The 25233-nt window shown below is 43.0% G+C and overlaps 2 protein-coding genes across 3 annotated transcripts in view; both read left to right on the plus strand.

Annotated features, from left to right (window-relative positions):
* The window catches only part of LOC106566150 (kinesin heavy chain), a 141310-nt gene extending 132520 nt beyond the window's left edge, over positions 1-8790 (plus strand). The window contains exon 29 of the mRNA XM_045691941.2: positions 157-8790. The gene's annotated coding sequence lies outside the window, so the exon portion shown is untranslated. The remainder of the gene's footprint in view (positions 1-156) is intronic.
* A 625-nt stretch (positions 8791-9415) lies between these two features.
* The window catches only part of soat2 (sterol O-acyltransferase 2), a 36856-nt gene continuing 21038 nt past the window's right edge, over positions 9416-25233 (plus strand). The window contains exons 1-7 of one of the 2 annotated variants that reach the window (XM_045691934.2): positions 9416-9722; positions 15191-15372; positions 15488-15534; positions 15698-15849; positions 17527-17580; positions 19713-19820; positions 22104-22386. In XM_045691934.2, the coding sequence (XP_045547890.1) occupies positions 15252-15372; positions 15488-15534; positions 15698-15849; positions 17527-17580; positions 19713-19820; positions 22104-22386 (765 nt within the window). In that variant the 5' untranslated portion in view covers positions 9416-9722; positions 15191-15251. The remainder of the gene's footprint in view (positions 9723-15190; positions 15373-15487; positions 15535-15697; positions 15850-17526; positions 17581-19712; positions 19821-22103; positions 22387-25233) is intronic. The other variant, XM_045691935.2, reaches the window with a different exon arrangement.

A 25233-nucleotide genomic window follows, 5' to 3' on the forward strand; every position in this document is an offset into this window, starting at 1 on the left:
TTCTTTCTTTCTTTCTTTCTTTCTTTCTTTCTTTCTCTTTCTTACTTTCTCTCTCTCTCTTTCTCTCTCTCTCATTCTCTCTCTCTCTCTTTCTTTCTTTCTTTCTTTCTTTCTTTCTCTTTCTCTCTTTCTCTCTCTCTCTCTCTCTCTCTCCAGGCATCCGGTTCTGCCAAGACCGCCCTCATAAATCTGCATGCTGCTGATCAGTGACCTTCTGAGCACCCTCCTCCCCCCTTTCCCAGTAATACTGTCTCTCTCCCTCTCCTTCCCCCCTTTCCCAGTAATACTGTCTCTCTCCCTCTCCTGCCCCCCTTTCCCAGTAATACCGTCTCTCTCCCTCTCCTGCCCCCCCTTTCCCAGTAATACCGTCTCTCTCCCTCTCCTGCCCCCCTTTCCCAGTAATACCGCCTCTCTCCCTCTCCTGCCCCCCTTTCCCAGTAATACCGCCTCTCTCCCTCTCCTGCCCCCCTTTCCCAGTAATACCGTCTCTCTCCCTCTCCTGCCCCCCTTTCCCAGTAATACCGCCTCTCTCCCTCTCCTGCCCCCCTTTCCCAGTAATACCGCCTCTCTCCCTCTCCTGCCCCCCTTTCCCAGTAAGACCGTCTCTCTCCCTCTCCTGCCCCCCTTTCCCAGTAAGACCGTCTCTCTCCCTCTCCTGCCCCCCTTTCCCAGTAATACCGCCTCTCTCCCTCTCCTGCCCCCCTTTCCCAGTAATACCGTCTCTCTCCCTCTCCTGCCCCCCTTTCCCAGTAAGACCGTCTCTCTCCCTCTCCTGCCCCCCCTTTCCCAGTAAGACCGTCTCTCTCCCTCTCCTTCCCCCCCTTTCCCAGTAAGACCGTCTCTCTCCCTCTCCTGCCCCCCTTTCCCAGTAAGACCGTCTCTCTCCCTCTCCTGCCCCCCTTTCCCAGTAATACCGTCTCTCTCCCTCTCCTTCCCCCCCTTTCCCAGTAAGACCGTCTCTCTCCCTCTCCTTCCCCCCCTTTCCCAGTAAGACCGTCTCTCTCCCTCTCCTTCCCCCCCTTTCCCAGTAAGACCATCTCTCTCCCGCTTCCTCTCTCCGTAGAACTCTCTGTAGCCCTCCCCCCTCCCCCTCTCTCCTCCTTTCCCCCCCACCTCTCCCCAATTCTGCTTGCTGACTGTCCGTCTACTCTCTTGAACCGTTTGTTTAATCATTTGTTGGTGATATGAATATAACGTACTGTACTATATAGGCTATGTATGGGAGTGTAGGAACAGTGGTATAGAAAGAACTGTAAATGAACCACTAGCATTGGCAGCTTTCTCTTCCTCTGAGCCCTTTGACCCTTTTGGATGAGCGTGTGGTGTTCTGTGTGGCCACTAGGGCGCACTCCTGCTGCTCCTCCTCATTCCTGGAGGCTTTAGTGGTGGGTAAATGAGATGATCTTTTAGGGCTATTTTGGGTTAAATCTGTTGGAAAATAGACAATAACCTGACCTAACAACCACCTTGCAATTGAAGATTGATAGAAGTAAACGCACACGGCATAGCCTTAATACATTTCTAATGAACCTACTCATACTTTACATTTTTCACTCTGTACAATTCATGTACAGTACCAGTCAAAAGTCTTAGAACACCTTCTCATTCAATGGTTTTTCTTTATTTTTTTACTATTTCTACATTGTAGAATAATAGTGAGACATGAAAACAATGAAATAACACATATTATTATTATTATTATTTTGTATTTTTTTAACCTTTTATTTAACTAGGCAAGTCAGTTATTTACAGTGACGGCCTACGACTTTTACTATATGGCTGGTGTCATACTTCTAGTGGTTGTGTAGTAGTCCTAGTTGCTATCTGAGCTGGTTAACATATCAGACAGCTGTTTCTTTCACCTCCTTAATAAGGGTTAGGATCAGTTCCTGTTTACTTCCTGAATTGACTGAAATGAAATGAAATTGACCCCAACCCTGATGTCCTCACTATAAAGACAACAGCTGACTTCTTCTCTTGCTTCCAGTATGTCCTGTGGTGTTGTCAGGCTCTGAGATATATATTTCCATATTTGTAAATATGTCTCTGCTCAGGTCTAGATGGAATGGACAGAGTACTGTAGGCAGGGGGCGGATCACGATCCCTGTGTTGTTAGCAGTGGTTTAAACGCCATGACTCAGAACCTCAGATGAAGCGTACAGCAGCATCATGCTGATATACAGTCAGTAGATGAGTTAAGGTTTATAGGTCATCCTCAAACTTCCTACTGCAGGCTCTGTGTTGTACTTGTATGTGTGTATATTACCCTGACTATAGAATAACAGCTGCTACAGTCAGACGCAAACAAGCATGCCTGTTGTATGCGGACGCTTCAACCCGAGCACTTCAAGGCTAGTCTGAGTGCCAGGCTGTTTTCGGCTCTCTTGCCAACTCCTTCTGGAATGGATACCAATACCAATGGAGTAGTTGGAAGGACGAACTGTTCTGGGACAAAGGCTACTTCACGGCTGGCTTTCAGAGTAATGTATGCTTTAATGTGTGATGACTTTAATGCAGTAACTCATGGTTTACATCAAATAAGTTATCTGATATGAAAGCAAACTACTAGTGTCTGAGAACTAGGAAAAGTCTGGCAAAAAATAAAATCAGGACTTTTATTTTATTTTCAGTGCTTTTCTATGCATCGATCTATACAGAGAGAGAGAAAGGGTTATTTTGGAGCTGTAACATATTGTATTACTGTATTCAGACATGGGCTCACATACTACTTGAAATCTTCCAAATACTTTAGCTGGGCTTGATTGAGCTTGTCTGGCAGAATGGAACCAATAGACGAATTGCAAGTGTTCAAACTCCACCCATCTGGCACTCCAGGTAGACTAGAGAAAACACTAGTTTCATGTTTTATTGGTCGTATGTACAAGGATATACATGGCATACACCATCCAATGAAATGCTTACTTGCAGGTGCCTTCTCGACAACAACAATAATAATTAATACAAGAATACGAATATAAAGTAAATGGCTCAGTAGAATAAACATTTTAGCATCAGTATAATACAGGAAGGGACCATTTATAGTTCCATTTTTACATGTGTTTTGGAGAGGGGGGAGTGTTTAAATTGTGCAGTATGTAGTCTGGTAGCAACAGGTGTGTGTGTGTGTGTGTGTGTGTGCTGAGAGTGCAGGTGGTCAGTCTTGTTCAAGTGTTCAGCAGTCTGATGGCTTGTAGATAGAAACTGTCTCTGAACCTGTTGGTATCAGACCTCATGCTCTGATACAGTCTGATGGCTTGTAGATAGAAACTGTCTCTGAGCCTGTTGGTATCAGACCTCATGCTCTGATACAGTCTGATGGCTTGTAGATAGAAACTGTCTCTGAACCTGTTGGTATCAGACCTCATGCTCTGATACCGTCTGCCCAACAGTAAGGGAATGAACAGCTCATGGCAGGAAGTGACCTCATGTTGGGGTGTGTGGGGTCCTTGATGATGCTGCGGGACTTCATCAGGTACCGTTTCCAGTAGATGTCCTGGATGGATGGGAGCACAATCCCAGTGATGTACTGGGCCGTCTTCACCCCCCGCTGGAGGGCCTTTCGGTCGTGGACGGAACAATTCCCGTAACCGGGCTGTAATGCAACCGGTCAGGACACTCGATGGTGCAACGGTAATATTTGGAGACGACCCCGGGTGGCACGTCGAATTTCTACAGCCGCCTTAGGAAGTAGAGACACCGTTACGCTGTCTTGACTAGAGTGGTGGTGGTGTTGGTCCATGTCAAGTCCTCTGTGATGTGGACGCTGAAGAACTAGTGGATCAGCAGAGGGCTGAGGACACACCCCTGGGGGGCCCCTGTGTTAAGAGCTGAGGACACACCCCTGGGGGACCCCTGTGTTAAGAGCTGAGGACACACCCCTGGGGGACCCCTGTGTTAAGAGCTGAGGACACACCCCTGGGGGGCCCCTGTGTTAAGAGCTGAGGACACACCCCTGGGGGGCCCCTGTGTTAAGAGCTGAGGACACACCCCTGGGGGACACCTGTGTTAAGAGCTGAGGACACACCCCTGGGGGGCCCCTGTGTTAAGAGCTGAGGACACACCCCTGGGGGGCCCCTGTGTTAAGAGCTGAGGACACACCCCTGGGGGGCCCCTGTGTTAAGAGCTGAGGACACACCCCTGGGGGGCCCCTGTGTTAAGAGCTGAGGACACACCCCTGGGGGGCCCCTGTGTTAAGAGCTGAGGACACACCCCTGGGGGGCCCCTGTGTTAAGAGCTGAGGACACACCCCTGGGGGACCCCTGTGTTAAGAGCTGGGGACACACCCCTGGGGGACCCCTGTGTTAAGAGTCAGTGTGCAGGAGGTGTTGTTGACAATATTCACAGTCTGTGGTCTGCCCGTCAGGAAGTCCAGGATCCAGTTTCAGAGGGTAGTGTCCAGACCCACGGCTCTGAGCTTGGTGTCGAGCTTGGAGGGAACAATAGTGTTGAAGGCTGAACTGTAGTGAATGAACAGCATTCTCACATAGGTGTTCCTCTTGTCCAGATGTGTTAGGGCCGTGTGAAGAGCGATGGAAATGGTCAACTGGAGTGGGTCCAGTGTGCCTGGTATGATGGCCTTGATGCGAATTAAAATAAATATTTAAAAGATTTCAAATAGTATTTGAAACCAGGTCTGACTGTATCTACATGGGTTGCCGAGTTCTATATACCTTCATCTCAATTCTATATACCTTCATCTCAATATGTCTGTTCTGTTGTGGTCTGTCCAGTGGTCAGTTACATTCACTAACACAGAATGGAAAATATTATTGGGGAAAAATACTACATTTTAGGTATTATGTAGCAACTATTTTTATACAGTTTATTTCCGTTTTGAAAGATTATTTATGCTATGTATTATTTTGTGTATTTAAATATGTATTATTTATTGCAAGTTGTGTTTTTGTTGTTAATATTCTATATAATGTTATATATATATATGTTTACCCTGATTTGCACACGGATAATGTATTTGTCATGTACTATTTATCAACTAATTGTTTGTATTACTGTTGAATACTTCTGGATATATCAGAAGACACTTTAGTTGCAGACTGGTAGTGAGAAACAGAGAAACAGAATGAGATGCATGGCATGTGTAAACCTGCCATTCTTAAAACACAGAGGTACAGGTATCGGAGACTATCCATCTGAACTTTCCCCAAAGCCACCTCCTGATCACACCCACACACAGACACACAGAATCACTGCCTCCCAGTGAGATCCCTTCTGATCGGCCAGTCAAGACAAGAGGGCCAGGGAAGGCTTCACGTGAGCGTGTGTATGTTAGGGTTTGAACTACCAGGGAGAAGGATGTTGGTAATGTTGTCAGTCTGGTGTAGAAGGATTGTTCTACTCAGTTATATCACCATCACCAGCTGGGTGTTCTGTGTGCAAGGAGTTTTGAATATTTGTTTTATTTCCTGTGTTACAACCACCAGGGTTGTAACCACCAGGGTTGTAACCACCAGGGTCGTAACCACCAGGGTCGTAACTACCAGGTCCATTCTCTCTTGCTCTGTGACTCCTCTGAACCCTGTATACAAAACCAACACCCCCTTTAAACTGCCATGAGGCTGAACAACAATGCATTGTGCGCTTTAACATGTGTAAACAACTTATTTTTGTTTGCGCTCGGCCTATAGACGGCCTATAGATAGCAGTAGTGGTGTGTGGGTAAAATCACTGGACAAGCTAGCCCAGTAGAAAATCCGTATTAAAACCTATATTGTGATAATTTCTCTATAACCCATTAGTTCTTACTCCACCATGATATACAATAAGACCATGACAACAAAAAGACAACAGTCTCACAGTGGCGGAATAAATTCAACTAAACATACAGTACCAGTCAAAAGTTTGGACACACCTACTCATTCATGGGTTTTTCTTTGTTTGTTTTACTATTTTCTACATTGTAGAATAATAGTGACTATATCAGAACTGTGAAATAACACATGAAATAATGTAGTAACCAAAAAGTGTTAAACAAATCAAAATATAGTTTATATTTGAGATTCTTCAAAGTAGCCACCCTTTTGCCTTGATGACAGCTTTAAACACTCTTGGCATTCTCTCAACCAACTACACTTGGAATGCTTTTCCAAAAGTCTTGAAGGAGTTCCCACATATGCTGAGCACTTGTTGGCTGCTTTTACTTCACTCTGTGGTCCAACTCATCCCAAACCATCTCAAATGAGTTGAGGTCGGGTGATGCAGCGCTCCATCACTCTCCTTCTTGGTCAAATAGCCCTTACACAGCCTGGAAGTGTGTTGGGTCATTGTCCTGTTGAAAAACAAATGATATTGCGTATCGCTGTGGTAGCCATGCTGGTTAAGTGTGCCTTGAATTCTAAATAAATCACTGACAGTGTCACCAGCAAAGCAACCCCACACCATAACACCTCCTCCTCCATGCTTCACGGAGGGAAATACACATACACTGGTCTAATGTTGGTCTAATGTCCATTGCTCGTGTTTCTTGGCCAAAGCAAGTCTCTTATTATTATTGGTGTCCCTTTAGTTGTGGTTTCTTTGCAGCAATTCGACCATGAAGGCCCGATTCCTGCGGTTTCAGAACAGTTGAGTTTGATATTTGTGAAGCATTTATTTGAGCTGCAGTCTGAGGTGCAGTTAACTCTAATGAACTTATCCTCTGCAGCAGAGGTAACTCTGGGTCTTCCTTTCCTGTGGCGGTCCTCATGAGAGCCAGTTTCATCATAGCGCCTAATGTTTTTTGTGACTGCGCTTGAAGAAACTTTCAAAGTTCTTGAAATGTTACTCCGCTTTGACTGACCTTCATATCTTAAAGCAATGATGGTCTGTCATTTCTCTTTGCTTATTTGAGCTGTTCTTGCCATAATATGGACTTGGTCTTTTACCAAATAGGGCCAACACAACTGATTGGCTCAAACGCATTAAGATGGAAATAAATTCCAATATTTAACTTTTAACAAGGCACACCTGTTTATTTAAATGCATTCCAAGTGACTAACTCATGAAACTGGTTGAGAGAATGCCACGAGTTTGCAAAGCTGTCATCAAGGCAAAGGGTGGCTACTTTGAGAATCTAAAATATAACATATTTTGATTTGTTTAACACTTTTCTGGTTACTACATGATTCCATATGTGTTATTTCATCATTTTGATGTCTTCACTATTATTGTACAATGTAGAAAATTGTAAAAAATTAAGAAAAAAACCTTTGAATAAGTAGGTGTGTTCAAACTTTTGGCTGGTACTGTACGTTTGTTTCATCACAAAACCCGGAGAGCAACATCTGTCCGGTGAAGTCCACAAAGCAAATATTGCATGTCACAAACAGTTACATGACCTGGAACATGGTCCAACAAGTTAATGTTTTCGACAGTTTTACTAAACAACTACTGATTTAGAACCACTGAGTTACCGCAAGTCAGCACAAAGACAAGGAGAGTATTGACGGCGCTATTACAGCACCATTTCAACTGAAACATTCACATCAAATCAACAAGGCTATATATGCTTAGTTGAACTCCAATGCCATCCTCCTCTCTTACATGTTTGGCAAAACAGTCAATGGCTCTGTCATACAGTACTCTTTAAGTTGTTATTGTCATAGGCTACCTAGCTAGAATGCTAACTTCCTCGCATGGGCAACAATGAGCCAGCTTAGTTAGCTAGTTAGCTAGTTAGTTAATGTGAGCCTACTAGGCTACATCTTGAACTTCAATTGTCTCAGGCCAGTGGTACAATATATTAATTCATGGTTAGATCAGAATCGCCATCATAATCATTGGCCTGTAGAGAGATTTAAGTCAAAACCACAAGTCTAAATCCCCATCTCCATCCATGGCTTAGGGAAGGGCTGATTTAGCAAGCTAGCTACTGCAGGATATCAACACAAGTAGGCCAGAAACAAAAATGACTTTTTTCTTAGAATGTGATTTGATTGGTTGGGGGGTTTGCTGCACCAGAACATCCCACAGTTGAGCTCAGCTTAACGCTGATTGGCTAATTATTTTATTCATTTTTTTTTTTATCAAGGAAGGCCAAATGCTTGCTGGCATCAATCAGTCAAATGCTATGGCAGCAACACTTCATACTCTTTTGTTCCAGACAGCATCAGATACATGGACTACACAGAGGGCCGCTGTTCCTCTCGCTCAGATGATTTCTCCGGTGAGATTCAGCCACTTGCGAATAAACGAAAAATGATGAGAACACAGAGAGAGAGAGATGAAAGATACATTTAAATGTTTTTTATTGGTCAAATATTTGGGGAAGCCTGGCTTCCTATGGTATCCATGACTACACATCACTGATAGATAGTGGCTGGGATCTCTGCACTATAGGTCTAGACATGTGGAATGTGGGATGATGATGATGTTGATGAAGATGATGTTGAGGATGAAGGTGATGTTCATGAAGATGTTGATGAGGATGAAGATGTTGAGGATGATGATGTTGATGATGATGTTGAGAATGAAACTGAGTGTGAATCTGTCTGTCTGTCTGTCTGTCTGTCTGTCTGTCTGTCTGATTTGTAACCAATCTGAAGATGTTCTAGTCCTATCCCTGATGCATTATGGGGACTGTAGTACATCGTGGTATTATTCTAAAATACAGTGTACAGTAGTAATAAACGAAAGAAAAAAAGACAACAACGTGTCAATATACGGGCCTTTGTTTGTTTTGTTAGTTTGTTTGTGGTGTGCTGGATAGTGCATGCAGTACATGCCTGTAGCTGCTGAGAAACAACAAACGTGTTATTGTAATGTCTTACCATAAAAATGATCCGCATCACGACAGTCAGGCCTCCGTGTTTTATTACTACCAATAGCGTTGTTTTTAAAGCTGTAGGATATGACATCACGTAAAGAGGAAACAGATTCCTGTAATTAAGTTACAATGTAACAGCTCATCAACCATTTAATAGCCAATATATAACTCATGTAATGTACAGTAAAGATGTATATTTTATGTTAAAAATGATCTAGAATTGAATAGACCACTGATCAGAATAGATAATAGTAATATAGTTCTCCATGGAATGTAGAGCTAGGAGAAAAGGTCATTAAAGGGTAATTAAAGGAGCCATAACAACGGGGTCAAAGACACTACAGCAGAAAACAGATAGAGGGAAAATACATGGGATGATAATTCCTTAGTACTGTAAAAACTTGTCCAGTCATCTTCCTCCGAACACACACACACACACACACACACACACACACACACACACACACACACACACACACACACACACACACACACACACACACACACACACACACACACACACACACACACACAGAACCAGTGGATTACACAGCTCTGTTCTAGATATACTAGTCTCATTGTGGACCCTTATACAGCTCTAGTCTAGATATACAGGTCTCATTGTGGACCCTTATACAGCTCTGGTCTAGATATACTAGTCTCATTGTGGACCCTTATACAGCTCTGGTCTAGATATACAGGTCTCATTGTGGACCCTTATACAGCTCTGGTCTAGATATACTAGCCGGCCAGCTAGCCAGCCAGGTGACTACAGGAGAAGGGTAGGTCCTCAGCCAAGCCGGGCAAAGATCAACCTTTCAGCTGATGTAAGAGAGGGACACAGTTCACACACGACTCACACACACACCAGCAAGACACTCAGCGACACTGCTTCTCCCTGAGGATCACTCCCTGGAGCCTGTTTGTGTCAGGGGAGACCTGAACCTGAGACCAGAACACTGTGAGTAACCTACAATGTCATTGTAAATTGAACCCAATATAATGTATGTTATTTACAGTATGTAGAGCTATGTTTATTTGGCTGTGACCCCAGTGTATATTATTATTTACAGTATATTTATATATGGCTCTGGTGGAATCCCGCTTGGGTTTTAGCTCGATCAGAGATGACCTTAGAGATCAGAGATGACCTCAGAGATCAGAGAGATCAGAGATGACCTTAGAGATCAGAGATGACTTTAGAGATCACAGAGATCGGAGATGACCTTAGAGATCAGAGATGACCTCAGAGATCAGAGAGATCAGAGATGACCTTAGAGATCAGAGATGACTTTAGAGATCACAGAGATCGGAGATGACCTTAGAGATCAGAGAGATCGGAGATGACCTTAGAGGTCACAGAGATCAGAGAGATCGGAGATGACCTTAGAGATCAGAGAGATCGGAGATGACCTTAGAGATCAGAGAGATCAGAGATGACCTTAGAGATCAGAGATGACCTCAGAGATCAGAGAGATCAGAGATGTCCTTAGAGATCAGAGAGATCAGAGATGACCTTAGAGATCAGAGAGATCGGAGATGACCTTAGAGATCAGAGATATCAGAGATGACCTTGGAGATCACAGAGATCAGAGATTAATTTAGAGATCACAGAGCTCATTCTATATATTCTATGTATGTGAAAGGACAACATGACTGAGAAACAGGTAAGCAGGTACATGGTGCTTGTTAATATTTATTCATTTCCAGCTCGGGTAGATAATCTAATAACATAAAGCAATAACAGGACGTAGGCCTGGATGACAGAAAATCTCAAACCTTCAGTACTCTACGGTGAGGGACAGAGACGGTCAAGATCTTAGCGGTACGATTTGCTACAATCTGATGGTAGTTTGAGTTCAACCAGAGAAGGATGGATGCTACTGTACTGTCTAATGACAAATACATCTAAATGTACTGTAAAGAAGACACAGACCATCAATGTTTCTACTGTGTGTCTTCTAGTTCTGGGCATTGACTCAACTCAACTGGGCATTGATTCAACTTAACTGGGCATTGATTCAACTTAACTGGGCATTGACTCAACTTAACTGGGCATTGACTCAACTTAACTGGGCATTGATTCAACTTAACTGGGCATTGATTCAACTTAACTGGGCATTGACTCAACTCAACTGGGCATTGATTCAACTTAACTGGGCATTGATTCAACTTAACTGGGCATTGATTCAACTTAACTGGGCATTGATTCAACTTAACTGGGCATTGACTCAACTTAACTGGGCATTGATTCAACTCAACTGGGCATTGACTCAACTCAACTGGGCATTGACTCAACTCAACTGGGCATTGAATCAACTTAACTGGGCATTGACTCAACTTAACTGGGCATTGATTCAACTCAACTGGGCATTGACTCAACTTAACTGGGCATTGACTCAACTTAACTGGGCATTGGCTCGACTCAACTGGGCATTGACTCAACTTAACTGGGCATTGGCTCGACTGGGCATTGACTCGACTCAACTGGGCATTGACTCAACTTAACTGGGCATTGGCTCGACTGGGCATTGACTCAACTCAACTGGGCATTGACTCAACAAGTATAGAATATTTAGAGAAAGAGTTAAACACTCCTCTTCATTTCATTCCAACGTGACCATAAGCATGTTTCATTGCTGTCTTCTATTTCACACTATATTCAATGCGAATAGCGGAAGTTCAGTTTTACAGCGAGATTTAAATTTAAAAGGCAATGTTCCCACTTTAGCGGAGCCTGCATTCACGGTAAACGCTGCTTATGTCGGCACAACTGTAAATACCTTTACATTTTTATCGCGGAATGTGTAACACTTCAGCGATACAGACTGAATAGAACCCTTGGACTTTAATGTCTTCGACCTTTACAATGTCATATCAGCAGATTCTGTCATTAGTTCAAAATGAAAGAACAGCCTCGACTCACATGTAAATAATCATTGAGTAAATGATTGCATCGGTGGGAGAGAGAGACGGGGAGGGAGAGAAATAGAGAGGAGAGAGAGAAAGGGGGAGAGATAGGGGGAGAGAGAGAGGAGGGAGAGAGAGGGGAGAGAGAGAGGGGAGAGAAAGAGAGAGAGAGAGATGGGGGAGAGAGGAGAGAGAGACATTGGGAATGAGGGAGGGAGGGAGAGAGAAGAGAGAGAGAGAGAGAAGGAGAGAATGAAAGCAGGAAACACACGAGATGATAACCTCTGGTAAAGCCTGACACTGATCAAACACGACAGATAAACAAACGTGTGCTACTACTTGTAAGGGTAGTAGTGGGCCGTTGGGATGACAATGGACAGGTTGTTCTTCCAATCCTGTTGTCAGCATATCTTTAGACAGAGCTCATGTGCTATTTCCAAATTAAACCCTTCCATGAACATACCGTACAGGGAGTTAATGGGTCAACAGAAATGGAAGGATAAGGAACGATGAGGTTACTGTTGGTCATGACAACAGACCCTCTGTATCTTTCCTCCGATAGAGAACGAAACAGAGAGATAGAGAGTGAAACTGAGGTTACTATTGGTCATGACAGACCCTCTGTATCTTTCCTCCGATAGAGACAGAAACAGAGAGATAGAGAGTGAAACTGAGGTTACTATTGGTCATGACAGACCCTCTGTATCTTTCTCCCCTACTGTACTGCAGAGGCTGATCATCATATCTTAAGACAGAGCTCAACTATGTACAAGTCCAATCCCCCATAAAGATAGTCCAGACAGTACAGGGCCTCAAAGGAAAGGAATGAGGAACACGGTCCCTCTGAAAAGAAACCTGTGAATCTTTCCTCTACCATCTCCCTCTCCCGTCTCCCTTTCCTCTCCCATCTCCCTTTCCTCTCCCATCTCCCTTTCCTCTCCCATCTCCCTTTCCTCTCCCGTCTCCCTTTCCTCTCCCATCTCCTTTTCCTCTCCCATCTCCCTTTCCTCTACCATCTCCCTTTCCTCTCCCATCTCCCTTTCCTCTCCCATCTCCCTTTCCTCTCCCATCTCCCTTTCCTCTCCCATCTCCCTTTCCTCTCCCATCTCCCTTTCCTCTCCCGTCTCCCTTTCCTCTCCCATCTCCTTTTCCTCTCCCATCTCCCTTTCCTCTCTCATCTCCCTTTCCTCTCCCATCTCCCTTTCCTCTACCATCTCCCTTTCCTCTCCCATCTCCCTCTACCATCTCCCTTTCCTCTACCATCTCCCTCTCCCATCTCCCTTTCCTCTACCGTCTCCCTTTCCTCTCCCATCTCCCTTTCCTCTCCCATCTCCCTTTCCTCTCCCATCTCCCTCTACCATCTCCCTCTCCCATCTCCCTTTCCTCTCTCATCTCCCATCTCCCTTTCCTCTACCATCTCCCTTTCCTCTCCCATCTCCCTCTACCATCTCCCTCTCCCATCTCCCTTTCCTCTACCATCTCCTTTTCCTCTCCCATCTCCCTTTCCTCTCTCATCTCCCTTTCCTCTCCCATCTCCCTTTCCTCTCCCATCTCCCTCTACCATCCCCCTTTCCTCTACCATCTCCCTCTCCCATCTCCCTTTCCTCTACCGTCTCCCATCTCCCTTTCCTCTCCCATCTCCCTTTCCTCTACCATCTCCCTCTACCGTCTCCTTTTCCTCTACCATCTCCCTTTCCTCTCCCATCTCCCTTTCCTCTACCATCTCCCTTTCCTCTACCATCTCCTTTTCCTCTACCATCTCCCTTTCCTCTACCGTCTCCTTTTCCTCTACCATCTCCCTTTCCTCTACCGTCTCCTTTTCCTCTCCCGTCTCCCTTTCCTCTACCATCTCCCTCTACCGTCTCCTTTTCCTCTACCATCTCCCTTTCCTCTACCGTCTCCTTTTCCTCTACCGTCTCCCATCTCCCTCTCCCATCTCCCTTTCCTCTACCGTCTCCCTTTCCTCTCCCATCTCCCTTTCCTCTACCATCTCCCTTTCCTCTCCCATCTCCCTTACCTCTCCCATCTCCCTTTCCTCTACCATCTCCCTTTCCTCTACCGTCTCCCTTTCCTCTACCGTCTCCCTTTCCTCTCCCATCTCCCTTTCCTCTACCATCTCCCTTTCCTCTCCCATCTCCCTTTCCTCTCCCATCTCCCTTTCCTCTCCCATCTCCCTTTCCTCTACCGTCTCCCTTTCCTCTCCCATCTCCCTTATCTCTCCCATCTCCCTTTCCTCTACCGTCTCCCTATGGGTCCACGGAGTTACTGCAGGGTGTCTGCAGTTTATATTAGTTTGGGATTTTTTGGGGTGAAAAATTATTATTTTATGAATATCGCTAGTTACAACAGAATACCATTGTGGATGCAATTTTTATGTCTCTTCGTCCAGTACGAAGGAAGTTAGAGGTAGTTTCAGGAGCCAATACTTACTAGCATTAGCGCAATGACTAGAAGTCTACAGGAACAGTTAGCATGCTAGCTGTTCCTGTTCATCCGACTCTGGAGAAGTATATAAATGGCTTCATTGCCAAAATGTCTAACCGTCCCTTTAACATGGAGGAAATTACAGTCGTTGGAGCTAATTACAGGGCCGTCTAATGGTTGTTTTCGTGATGGAAGGACAGTTTCAGTGTCGACTTATGATCAACACCAGATAGAAAGGATACAGAAAGGATATTGAACTATATATATACTGTATATGTTTTAATAATATTGAACTATATATATACACTGTATATGGTTTAATAATACCATCTTTGAGAAATAACAATAAAATAAAAGCTAGACAGTTAAAATAAATTACAAAAGAAAAGATGAATTGCCATTCAGAGCACATTAGCTTTAAAAATACATTTACATTTTAGTCATTTAGCAGACGCTCTTATCCAGAGCGACTTACAGTAGTGAATGCATACATTTCATACATTTTTTTTCTCCGTACTTGTCCCCCGTGGGAATCGAACCCACAACCCTGGCATTGCAAGCACCATGCTCTACCAACTGAGCCACCACGGGACCCAAATACTAAATTGTCTCTCATCTCCATGCCAAATAAGCCCCCCCCCAAAAAAAATGGCAGCTCAATGGAAAAATGTGTAGAATAGCATTACAACAGAAAAAGTAATCCAGTTGCTAACATACCCCATTATAGCTAAAATACTATATTAGAGTTGACACTTCCTCTTACAATGAACAGTAGGGGAGGTCGAAATAATTAAACTGTCTACAAAATCTATTAATTTTTAAATGTTGATTACTACAGTACAGAACTGCTAGAGATAGGATCCCGTAGGACCTGTCCCTATATCTTTATCTTCTCTTTCTGGTTATTTATGCTTTAGATATGGGTTTTTAACTTTTTATTTTCACAAGATTCGCAGGCTACAAGTACAAGGGTGTTTATATTTGAGTACTACACTTTATTAAAAGCTATAGGAGATTCCAGTCAATGGGTTTGGTCTGTAACAGGTGCTGTCTTCACCCATGCAAATGTTCTATTCTAACGTGTTTCTCCAACAGGTTCCTCCAGCAGGGCGATACCTGTACAGAACCCATCCCTGCGTCTTGACCCAGAGGTGCCATGACGACAGACAGCAACAGACTTGGAGACACCACGGCCACAGAGACAGCCACCAGATTGGTGCACCGAAACGTTAACAACGCCAACAGCGCCGTCTCCAGTGGTGAGGTCACTAACCATGGTGAGGAGTTAGTCAACGCAGAGGCCTCATCATCATCATCACAGATTGATCACATCCTGTATGTAATAGATATTCCAGTAGGCTAGCTACCGTAACTGTTTATTTCTGTATGCAGCGGAGAAGCATGCTGAGGATTTGATACAGTGGAAGAGGCACGTGGAGGTCAGTACACTGAGGTCTCTTATTGCACCTAGATGTCACTTATCAAGCAAAGTAAAGTACTCTGTCTGTATGTGCTAACCTATCAAACTACGCTCTGTGTGTGTGTGTGTGTGTGTGTGTGTGTGTGTGTGTGTGTGTGTGTGTGTGTGTGTGTCCTGTGCAGCGAATAAAGAGTAAGGTGCTGGACCAGATTCAGGGGCAACTTAGTGACCTGCTAGACAAAGCCCTGACTGAATCTGTCCAGACATTCACACAGAACGGGAACCATGGCAACAACCACGTCACCGCCACTAACAACAACGACAACTCACACAGGTTAGGACAGCTTTGATAATGCTGCACTGTACTGTAATGTACTATACTGTAATGTACTATACTGTAATGTACTATACTGTACTGTAATGTACTATACTGTACTACACTACACTGTACTGTACTGTACTATACTGTAATGTACTATACTATACTGTAATGTACTGTACTGTACTACACTACACTGTACTATACTGTACTGTAATGTACTATACTGTAATGTACTATACTGTAATGTACTATACTGTACTGTAATGTACTATACTGTACTGTAATGTACTATACTGTACTACACTACACTGTACTGTAATGTACTACACTGTACTACACTACACTACACTGTACTGTAATGTACTATACTGTACTGTAATGTACTGTAATGTACTGTACTGTACTGTAATGTACTGTAATGTACTGTACTATACTGTACTGTAATGTACTATACTATACTGTAATGTACTGTACTACACTACACTGTACTATACTGTAATGTACTGTACTGTACTACACTACACTACACTGTACTATACTGTACTGTACTATACTGTAATGTACTATACTGTACTGTAATGTACTATACTGTAATGTACTATACTATACTGTAATGTACTACACTGTACTACACTACACTGTACTACACTGTACTATACTGTAATGTACTACACTGTACTGTACTACACTGTACTGCACTACACTATACTGTACTGTACTATACTGTACTGTAATGTACTATACTGCACTGTACTGTACTGTACTATACTGTACTGTACTATACTGTACTACACTACACTGTACTGTACTCTACTGTAATGTACTATACTATACTGTAATGTACTGTACTGTAATGTACTATACTATAATGTACTATACTGTACTACACTACACTATACTGTAATGTACTATACTGTACTGTACTGTAATGTACTATACTGTACTGTACTAAACTGTACTGTAATGTACCATACTGTACTATAATGTACTATAATGTACTGTACTATACTGTAATGTACTATACTGTACTGTACCATACTGTACTGTAATGTACCATAATGTACTGTACCATACTGTACTGTAATGTACCATACTGTACTGTACCATACTGTACTGTAATGTACCATACTGTACTGTACCATACTGTACTGTAATGTACCATACTGTACTGTACCATACTGTACTGTACTATACTGTACTGTACCATACTGTACTGTACCATACTGTACTGTACTATACTGTACTGTACTGTACCATACTGTACTGTAATGTACTATATTGTACTGTACTATACTGTACTGTAATGTACTATACTGTACCATACTGTACTGTAATGTACCATACTGTACTGTACCGTAATGTACTATACTGTACTGTACTGTACTATACTGTACTGTACCATACTGTACTGTACCATACTGTACTGTAATGTACCATACTGTACTGTACCATACTATACTGTAATGTACCATACTGTACTGTACCATACTGTACTGTAATGTACCATACTGTACTGTACCATGTTGTATGGATGACAACACACAGTTCAGAATCTATGTGTGAGGTAGGGCCCAGTTTCTCCTAGTCAACTCCCTGCTATGTCCATGAAGGTACCTGTAGATGTTTGTATGAAAGTGACTATAGCTGTTGATCTTCTCATGTTGATTTCAACTTCTTTATTCATTTCAGAACCCACACGGAAAAGGATGGAAAAGTATTTATGGACAGACGTTCCATTCTGGAGTTAGTTCATTTAATTGATTTAAACATAAACATTCTGGAGTTAGTTCATTGAATTGATTTAAACAGACGTTCAGGTAGTTAGTTCATTGAATTGATTTAAACAGACGTTCAGGTAGTTAGTTCATTGAATTGATTTAAACAGACGTTTAGGTAGTTAGTTCATTGAATTGATTTAAACAGACGTTTAGGTAGTTAGTTCATTGAATTGATTTAAACAGACGTTTAGGTAGTTAGTTCATTGAATTGATTTAAACAGACGTTTAGGTAGTTAGTTCATTGAATTGATTTAAACAGACGTTTAGGTAGTTAGTTCATTGAATTGATTTAAACAGACGTTTAGGTAGTTAGTTCATTGAATTGATTTAAACAGACGTTTAGGTAGTTAGTTCATTGAATTGATTTAAACAGATGTTTAGGTAGTTAGTTCATTGAATTGATTTAAACAGACGTTCAGGTAGTTAGTTCATTGAATTGATTTAAACAGACGTTTAGGTAGTTAGTTCATTGAATTGATTTAAACAGACGTTCAGGTAGTTAGTTCATTGAATTGATTTAAACAGACGTTTAGGTAGTTAGTTCATTGAATTGATTTAAACAGACGTTCAGGTAGTTAGTTCATTGAATTGATTTAAACAGACGTTCAGGTAGTTAGTTCATTGAATTGATTTAAACAGACGTTCAGGTAGTTAGTTCATTGAATTGATTTAAACAGACGTTTAGGTAGTTAGTTCATTGAATTGATTTAAACAGACGTTTAGGTAGTTAGTTCATTGAATTGATTTAAACAGACGTTTAGGTAGTTAGTTCATTGAATTGATTTAAACAGACGTTTAGGTAGTTAGTTCATTGAATTGATTTAAACAGACGTTTAGGTAGTTAGTTCATTGAATTGATTTAAACAGACGTTTAGGTAGTTAGTTCATTGAATTGATTTAAACAGATGTTTAGGTAGTTAGTTCATTGAATTGATTTAAACAGACGTTCAGGTAGTTAGTTCATTGAATTGATTTAAACAGACGTTTAGGTAGTTAGTTCATTGAATTGATTTAAACAGACGTTCAGGTAGTTAGTTCATTGAATTGATTTAAACAGACGTTTAGGTAGTTAGTTCATTGAATTGATTTAAACAGACGTTCAGGTAGTTAGTTCATTGAATTGATTTAAACAGACGTTTAGGTAGTTAGTTCATTGAATTGATTTAAACAGACGTTTAGGTAGTTAGTTCATTGAATTGATTTAAACAGATGTTTAGGTAGTTAGTTCATTGAATTGATTTAAACAGACGTTTAGGTAGTTAGTTCATTGAATTGATTTAAACAGACGTTCAGGTAGTTAGTTCATTGAATTGATTTAAACAGACGTTTAGGTAGTTAGTTCATTGAATTGATTTAAACAGACGTTCAGGTAGTTAGTTCATTGAATTGATTTAAACAGACGTTTAGGTAGTTAGTTCATTGAATTGATTTAAACAGACGTTCAGGTAGTTAGTTCATTGAATTGATTTAAACAGACGTTTAGGTAGTTAGTTCATTGAATTGATTTAAACAGACGTTCAGGTAGTTAGTTCATTGAATTGATTTAAACAGACGTTCAGGTAGTTAGTTCATTGAATTGATTTAAACAGATGTTTAGGTAGTTAGTTCATTCTATTCAGTTATGAGTGGGACTGGTCCTGATCCATTAGCTATATTATAATGTAGGTCCATCATGTATTTACATATGAATCCTCTTTAACTTGTCATTGTGGATTAGTTTATTGTACCTCTAGTTTAAGTTTACCTAGTGTGTGTACTCTAAGTAAGCTTATCTATCATGCAACACCATTGTATGATGGGATTAATCTCAAACGGCTCAAACACAGGACACGAGACATGAACTTAATGTTTTGTACACGTTCCACTAGAGAGGATGTACTGTTCACATGACACAATATTGTGCTATCATGCAACACCATTGTATTAATCAATCAATGGTGTCGTGTATGGACAGTACATCCTCTCTGCTGGACAAAACATTCATTTCCTGTCTAGTGTCCTGTGTTTGTTTGTTTGAGCTGTTTGAGCTGAATCCTGTCAGAATAATGTAATACTGTATATGCTAGTTAGATGAATCCTGTGTGTGTTCCTCCACAGTGATCTGTTCGAGATCAACCACATTCGGACCATCTACCACATGTTCATCTCAGTGCTCTTCCTCTTCATCATCAGTACACTGGCTGTGGACTACATCGACCAGGGCAGGTGTGTGTGTGTGTGTGTGTGTTTGCATGTGTGTGTGGGTGCGTGCGTACGGAAATGACGTCACGCTGCTTGCTTAGCGGGTTGCCCTTTCTCCTGATTCAGCTCACACCGAGGCTCAAACACAGGACCGCTGCCTTGCAAGCACGTGTGACCGCCCTCCCGAAGCGTCTTACCAGTCGCGTCACGCAAAAACCTAGCTATTCGTTGACGCAATCGGGGACACATCAGGCTAAGGAGTAAGTTTCACATATTAAATCAAATCAAATCGAACATTATTTGTCTCATGCGCCAAATACAACAGGTGTAGATCTTACCGTGAAATGCTTACTTACAAGCCCTTAACCAACAATGCAGTTCATGAAAGAGTTAAGAAAATATTTACCAAAGGAACTAAAGTCAAAAATAATAAAAAGTAACACAATAAAATAACAATAACGAGACTATATACAGGGGTTACCGGTACCGAGTCAATGTGCGGGGGTACAGGTTAGTCGAGGTAATTTGTAGTAGGTAAAGTGACTATGTATAGATAATAAACAGAGTAGCAGCAGTGTAAATAACAAATGGGTGGGGGGCTTTGTGGCTAGGAGTCTTTGACAATTTTTTGGGCTTTCCTCTGACACGCCTAGTATATAGGTTATGGATGGCAGGAAGTTTGGCCCCAGTGACGTACTGGGCCGTATGCACCACCCTCTGTAGCACCTTATGGTCAGATGCCGAGCAGTTGCCATACCAGGCGGTGATGCAATCGGTCAGGATGCTCTCGATGGTGCAGCTGTAGAACTTTTTGAGGATCTGGGGACCCATGCCAAATCTTTTCAGTCTCCTGAGGGGGAATAGGCTTTGTCGTGCCCTCTTCACAACTGTCTTGGTGAGTTTGGACCATGACAGTTCGTTGGTGATGTGGACACCAACGAACTTGAAACTCTCTTCCCGCTCCACTACAGCCCCGTCGATGTTAATGGGGGCCTGTTCGGCCCGCCTTTTCCTGTAGTCCACGATCAGCTCCTTTGTCTTGCTCACATTGAGGGAAAGGTTGTTGTCCTGGCACCACACTGCCAGGTCTCTGACCTCCTCCCTATAGACTGTCTCATCGTTGTCGGTAATCAGGCCTACCACTGTTGTGTCGTCAGCAAACTTAAGGATGGTGTTGGAGTTGTGTTTGGCCACGCAGTCGTGGGTGAACAGGGAGTACAGGAGGGGACTAAACACGCACCCCTGAGGGGCCCCAGTGTTGAGGATCATCGTGGCAGACGTGTTGTTGCCTACCCTTACCACCTGGGGGTGGCCCATCAGGAAGTCCAGGATCCAGTTACAGAGGGAGGTGTTTAGTCCCAGGGTCCTTAGCATAGTGATGAGCATGCCCCGGCACTATGGTGTTGAACGCTGAGCTGTAGTCAATGAATAGCGTTCTCACATAGGTGTTCCTTTTGTCCAGGTGGGAAAGGGCAGCGTGGCGTGCGATTGAGATTGTGGATCTGTTGGGGCAGTATGTAAATTGGATTTGGTCTAGGGTATTCGGGATGATGCTGTCTCCCTTGATCCATCCTCCTGCCCTATTTCTCTGTCTCCCTTCATTCTCCTCCTCCTCCCCTCCTCTCATCTTCTGTCTTCCTTCATCCTTCTATCTTCCTCTGTCTCCCTTCATGCCACCTCACCACCTGCCTGCCTAGACAGTTCCATTCTACCTTCAGGAAGTTTCTGCTGCTGCTGAGATTCCAAGGAAACTCTGACACACCGCACACACTTTTAGTGTTACTTTTCAAGAATGGTAAAGGCGTCCGCATACACAGGTTGGGTTTGCTCCTAGCAGAACTCGTCTAGGTCGAAGCGACCGCCTGTGATCGCATACTCCCTAAAGACCTTCGCTTGAAACACAGCAATATTACTGTTGTTTGTCCCTCTTGAGCCACTGTAGCGACATCATAGCCAGAAAGACTTCCTCAAAATAGTCTGAATTAATCTAAGATAAATCAAGAAATCTGTCAATAGTTGTTTATGTTTTTTTACCGAGGAGGTCTTAATCTGGCAATTTTACATCTAACTAAGATGTTTAGTGTAGTATATCTCAAGTAAAAAAAAAATGCATAAAAAACTTAGCATCTCTTGTGGAATGACAACAAACACTTCACGTTCCCGCTCCTAACTAGGAGTAGTACTGTTGACCAATCACAGACAAAGGTTTAGACTGGGAAGCATACGATAAGCTTCAGACTTTACTAAGGTTTTTGAAGCATCCATTATATTCACATTTCAATATATTCTATTCAATTCTATCCCCAGACTGGTGCTGGAGTTTGACCTGTTGTCCTATGCCTTTGGGAAACTACATATAGTAGCTTTGGCCTGGCTGTTGATGTTCAGCTACACGTTGGCCGTGCCCTACTATGCCCTGGCTCTCTGGGGGACTCTCTACCATCGCAGCCCGGTACAGGGGGTACTGTCGGTGGGCGCTGGGCTGGTGCTCTCCGCCTTGCAGGCCGCTGTACTGGGGGTTCTCCCTATATACGTGGTCTTTCACTACCAGCTGCCTCCAGCCTCACGATTCATCATCATACTGGAACAGGTATGGATAACATTGTATAGTAAAGTCAACACTATATAATTTGGAATTACTCGAAGAGGTATGGATGGATGTGTGTACCTACAGTGCTGTGTGGTGGAGATCTGTCTGATAGTGGTGTGTGGTGGAGATCTGTCTGATAGGGGTGTGTGGTGGAGATCTGTCTGATAGGGGTGTATGTTGGAGATCTGTCTGATAGGGGTGTATGGTGGAGATCTGTCTGATAGTGGTGTGTGGTGGAGATCTGTCTGATAGGGGTGTGTGGTGGAGATCTGTCTGATAGGGGTGTATGGTGGAGATCTGTCTGATAGGGGTGTATGGTGGAGATCTGTCTGATAGTGGTGTATGTTGGAGATCTGTCTGATAGGGGTGTATGGTGGAGATCTGTCTGATAGGGGTGTATGGTGGAGATTTGTCTGATAGTGGTGTATGTTGGAGATCTGTCTGATAGGGGTGTATGGTGGAGATCTGTCTGATAGGGGTGTATGGTGGAGATCTGTCTGATAGGGGTGTATGGTGGAGATCTGTCTGATAGGGGTGTATGGTGGAGATCTGTCTGATAGGGGTGTATGGTGGAGATCTGTCTGATAGGGGTGTATGGTGGAGATCTGTCTGATAGGGGTGTATGGTGGAGATCTGTCTGATAGGGGTGTATGGTGGAGATCTGTCTGATAGGGGTGTATGGTGGAGATCTGTCTGATAGGGGTATATGGTGGAGATCTGTCTGATAGGGGTGTGTGGTGAAGATCTGTCTGATAGGGGTGTGTGGTGGAGATCTGTCTGATAGGGGTGTATGGTGGAGATCTGTCTGATAGGGGTGTGTGGTGGAGATCTGTCTGATAGGGGTGTGTGGTGGAGATCTGTCTGATAGGGGTATATGGTGGAGATCTGTCTGATAGTGGTGTATGGTGGAGATCTGTCTGATAGGGGTGTATGGTGGAGATCTGTCTGATAGGCGTGTATGGTGGAGATTTGTCTGATAGTGGAAAGTTTAGTAACTAGGTAAAGACAGTGATGAATATAGACACAAGCATCAACAACATCTCATATTATACGAGTCAAAGTAGAGAACTGATCCTGTTTGGACTCGTCCCATCGCTGCTTGTTGTGACAGTGTTTATATTTAACTGGATTGGACTCGTCCCATCGCTGCTTGTTGTGACAGTGTTTATATTTAACTGGATTGGACTCGTCCCATCGCTGCTTGTTGTGACAGTGTTTATATTTAACTGGATTGGACTCGTCCCATCGCTGCTTGTTGTGACAGTGTTTATATTTAACTGGATTGGACTCGTCCCATCGCTGCTTGTTGTGACAGTGTTTATATTTAACTGGATTGGACTCGTCCCATCGCTGCTTGTTGTGACAGTGTTTATATTTAACTGGATTGGACTCGTCCCATCGCTGCTTGTTGTGACAGTGTTTATATTTAACTGGATTGGACTCGTCCCATCGCTGCTTGTTGTGACAGTGTTTATATTTAACTGGATTGGACTCGTCCCATCGCTGCTTGTTGTGACAGTGTTTATATTTAACTGGATTGGACTCGTCCCATCGCTGCTTGTTGTGACAGTGTTTATATTTAACTGGATTGGACTCGTCCCATCGCTGCTTGTTGTGACAGTGTTTATATTTAACTGGATTGGACTCGTCCCATCGCTGCTTGTTGTGACAGTGTTTATAGTTAACTGGATTGGACTCGTCCCATCGCTGCTTGTTGTGACAGTGTTTATAGTTAACTGGATTGGACTCGTCCCATCGCTGCTTGTTGTGACAGTGTTTATATTTAACTGGATTGGACTCGTCCCATCGCTGCTTGTTGTGACAGTGTTTATATTTAACTGGATTGGACTCGTCCCATCGCTGCTTGTTGTGACAGTGTTTATATTTAACTGGGTTGGACTCGTCCCATCGCTGCTTGTTGTGACAGTGTTTATAGTTAACTGGATTGGACTCGTCCCATCGCTGCTTGTTGTGACAGTGTTTATAGTTAACTGGATTGGACTCGTCCCATCGCTGCTTGTTGTGACAGTGTTTATATTTAACTGGATTGGACTCGTCCCATCGCTGCTTGTTGTGACAGTGTTTATATTTAACTGGATTGGACTCGTCCCATCGCTGCTTGTTGTGACAGTGTTTATATTTAACTGGATTGGACTCGTCCCATCGCTGCTTGTTGTGACAGTGTTTATATTTAACTGGATTGGACTCGTCCCATCGCTGCTTGTTGTGACAGTGTTTATAGTTAACTGGATTGGACTCGTCCCATCGCTGCTTGTTGTGACAGTGTTTATATTTAACTGGATTGGACTCGTCCCATCGCTGCTTGTTGTGACAGTGTTTATATTTAACTGGATTGGACTCGTCCCATCGCTGCTTGTTGTGACAGTGTTTATATTTAACTGGATTGGACTCGTCCCATCGCTGCTTGTTGTGACAGTGTTTATATTTAACTGGATTGGACTCGTCCCATCGCTGCTTGTTGTGACAGTGTTTATATTTAACTGGATTGGACTCGTCCCATCGCTGCTTGTTGTGACAGTGTTTATATTTAACTGGATTGGACTCGTCCCATCGCTGCTTGTTGTGACAGTGTTTATATTTAACTGGATTGGACTCGTCCCATCGCTGCTTGTTGTGACAGTGTTTATATTTAACTGGATTGGACTCGTCCCATCGCTGCTTGTTGTGACAGTGTTTATATTTAACTGGATTGGACTCGTCCCATCGCTGCTTGTTGTGACAGTGTTTATATTTATCTGGATTGGACTCGTCCCATCGCTGCTTGTTGTGACAGTGTTTATATTTAACTGGATTGGACTCGTCCCATCGCTGCTTGTTGTGACAGTG

The sequence above is a fragment of the Salmo salar genome, chromosome 12, assembly GCF_965601325.2.
Source record: "Salmo salar chromosome 12, fSalSal1, whole genome shotgun sequence".
NCBI lineage: Eukaryota > Metazoa > Chordata > Actinopteri > Salmoniformes > Salmonidae > Salmo > Salmo salar.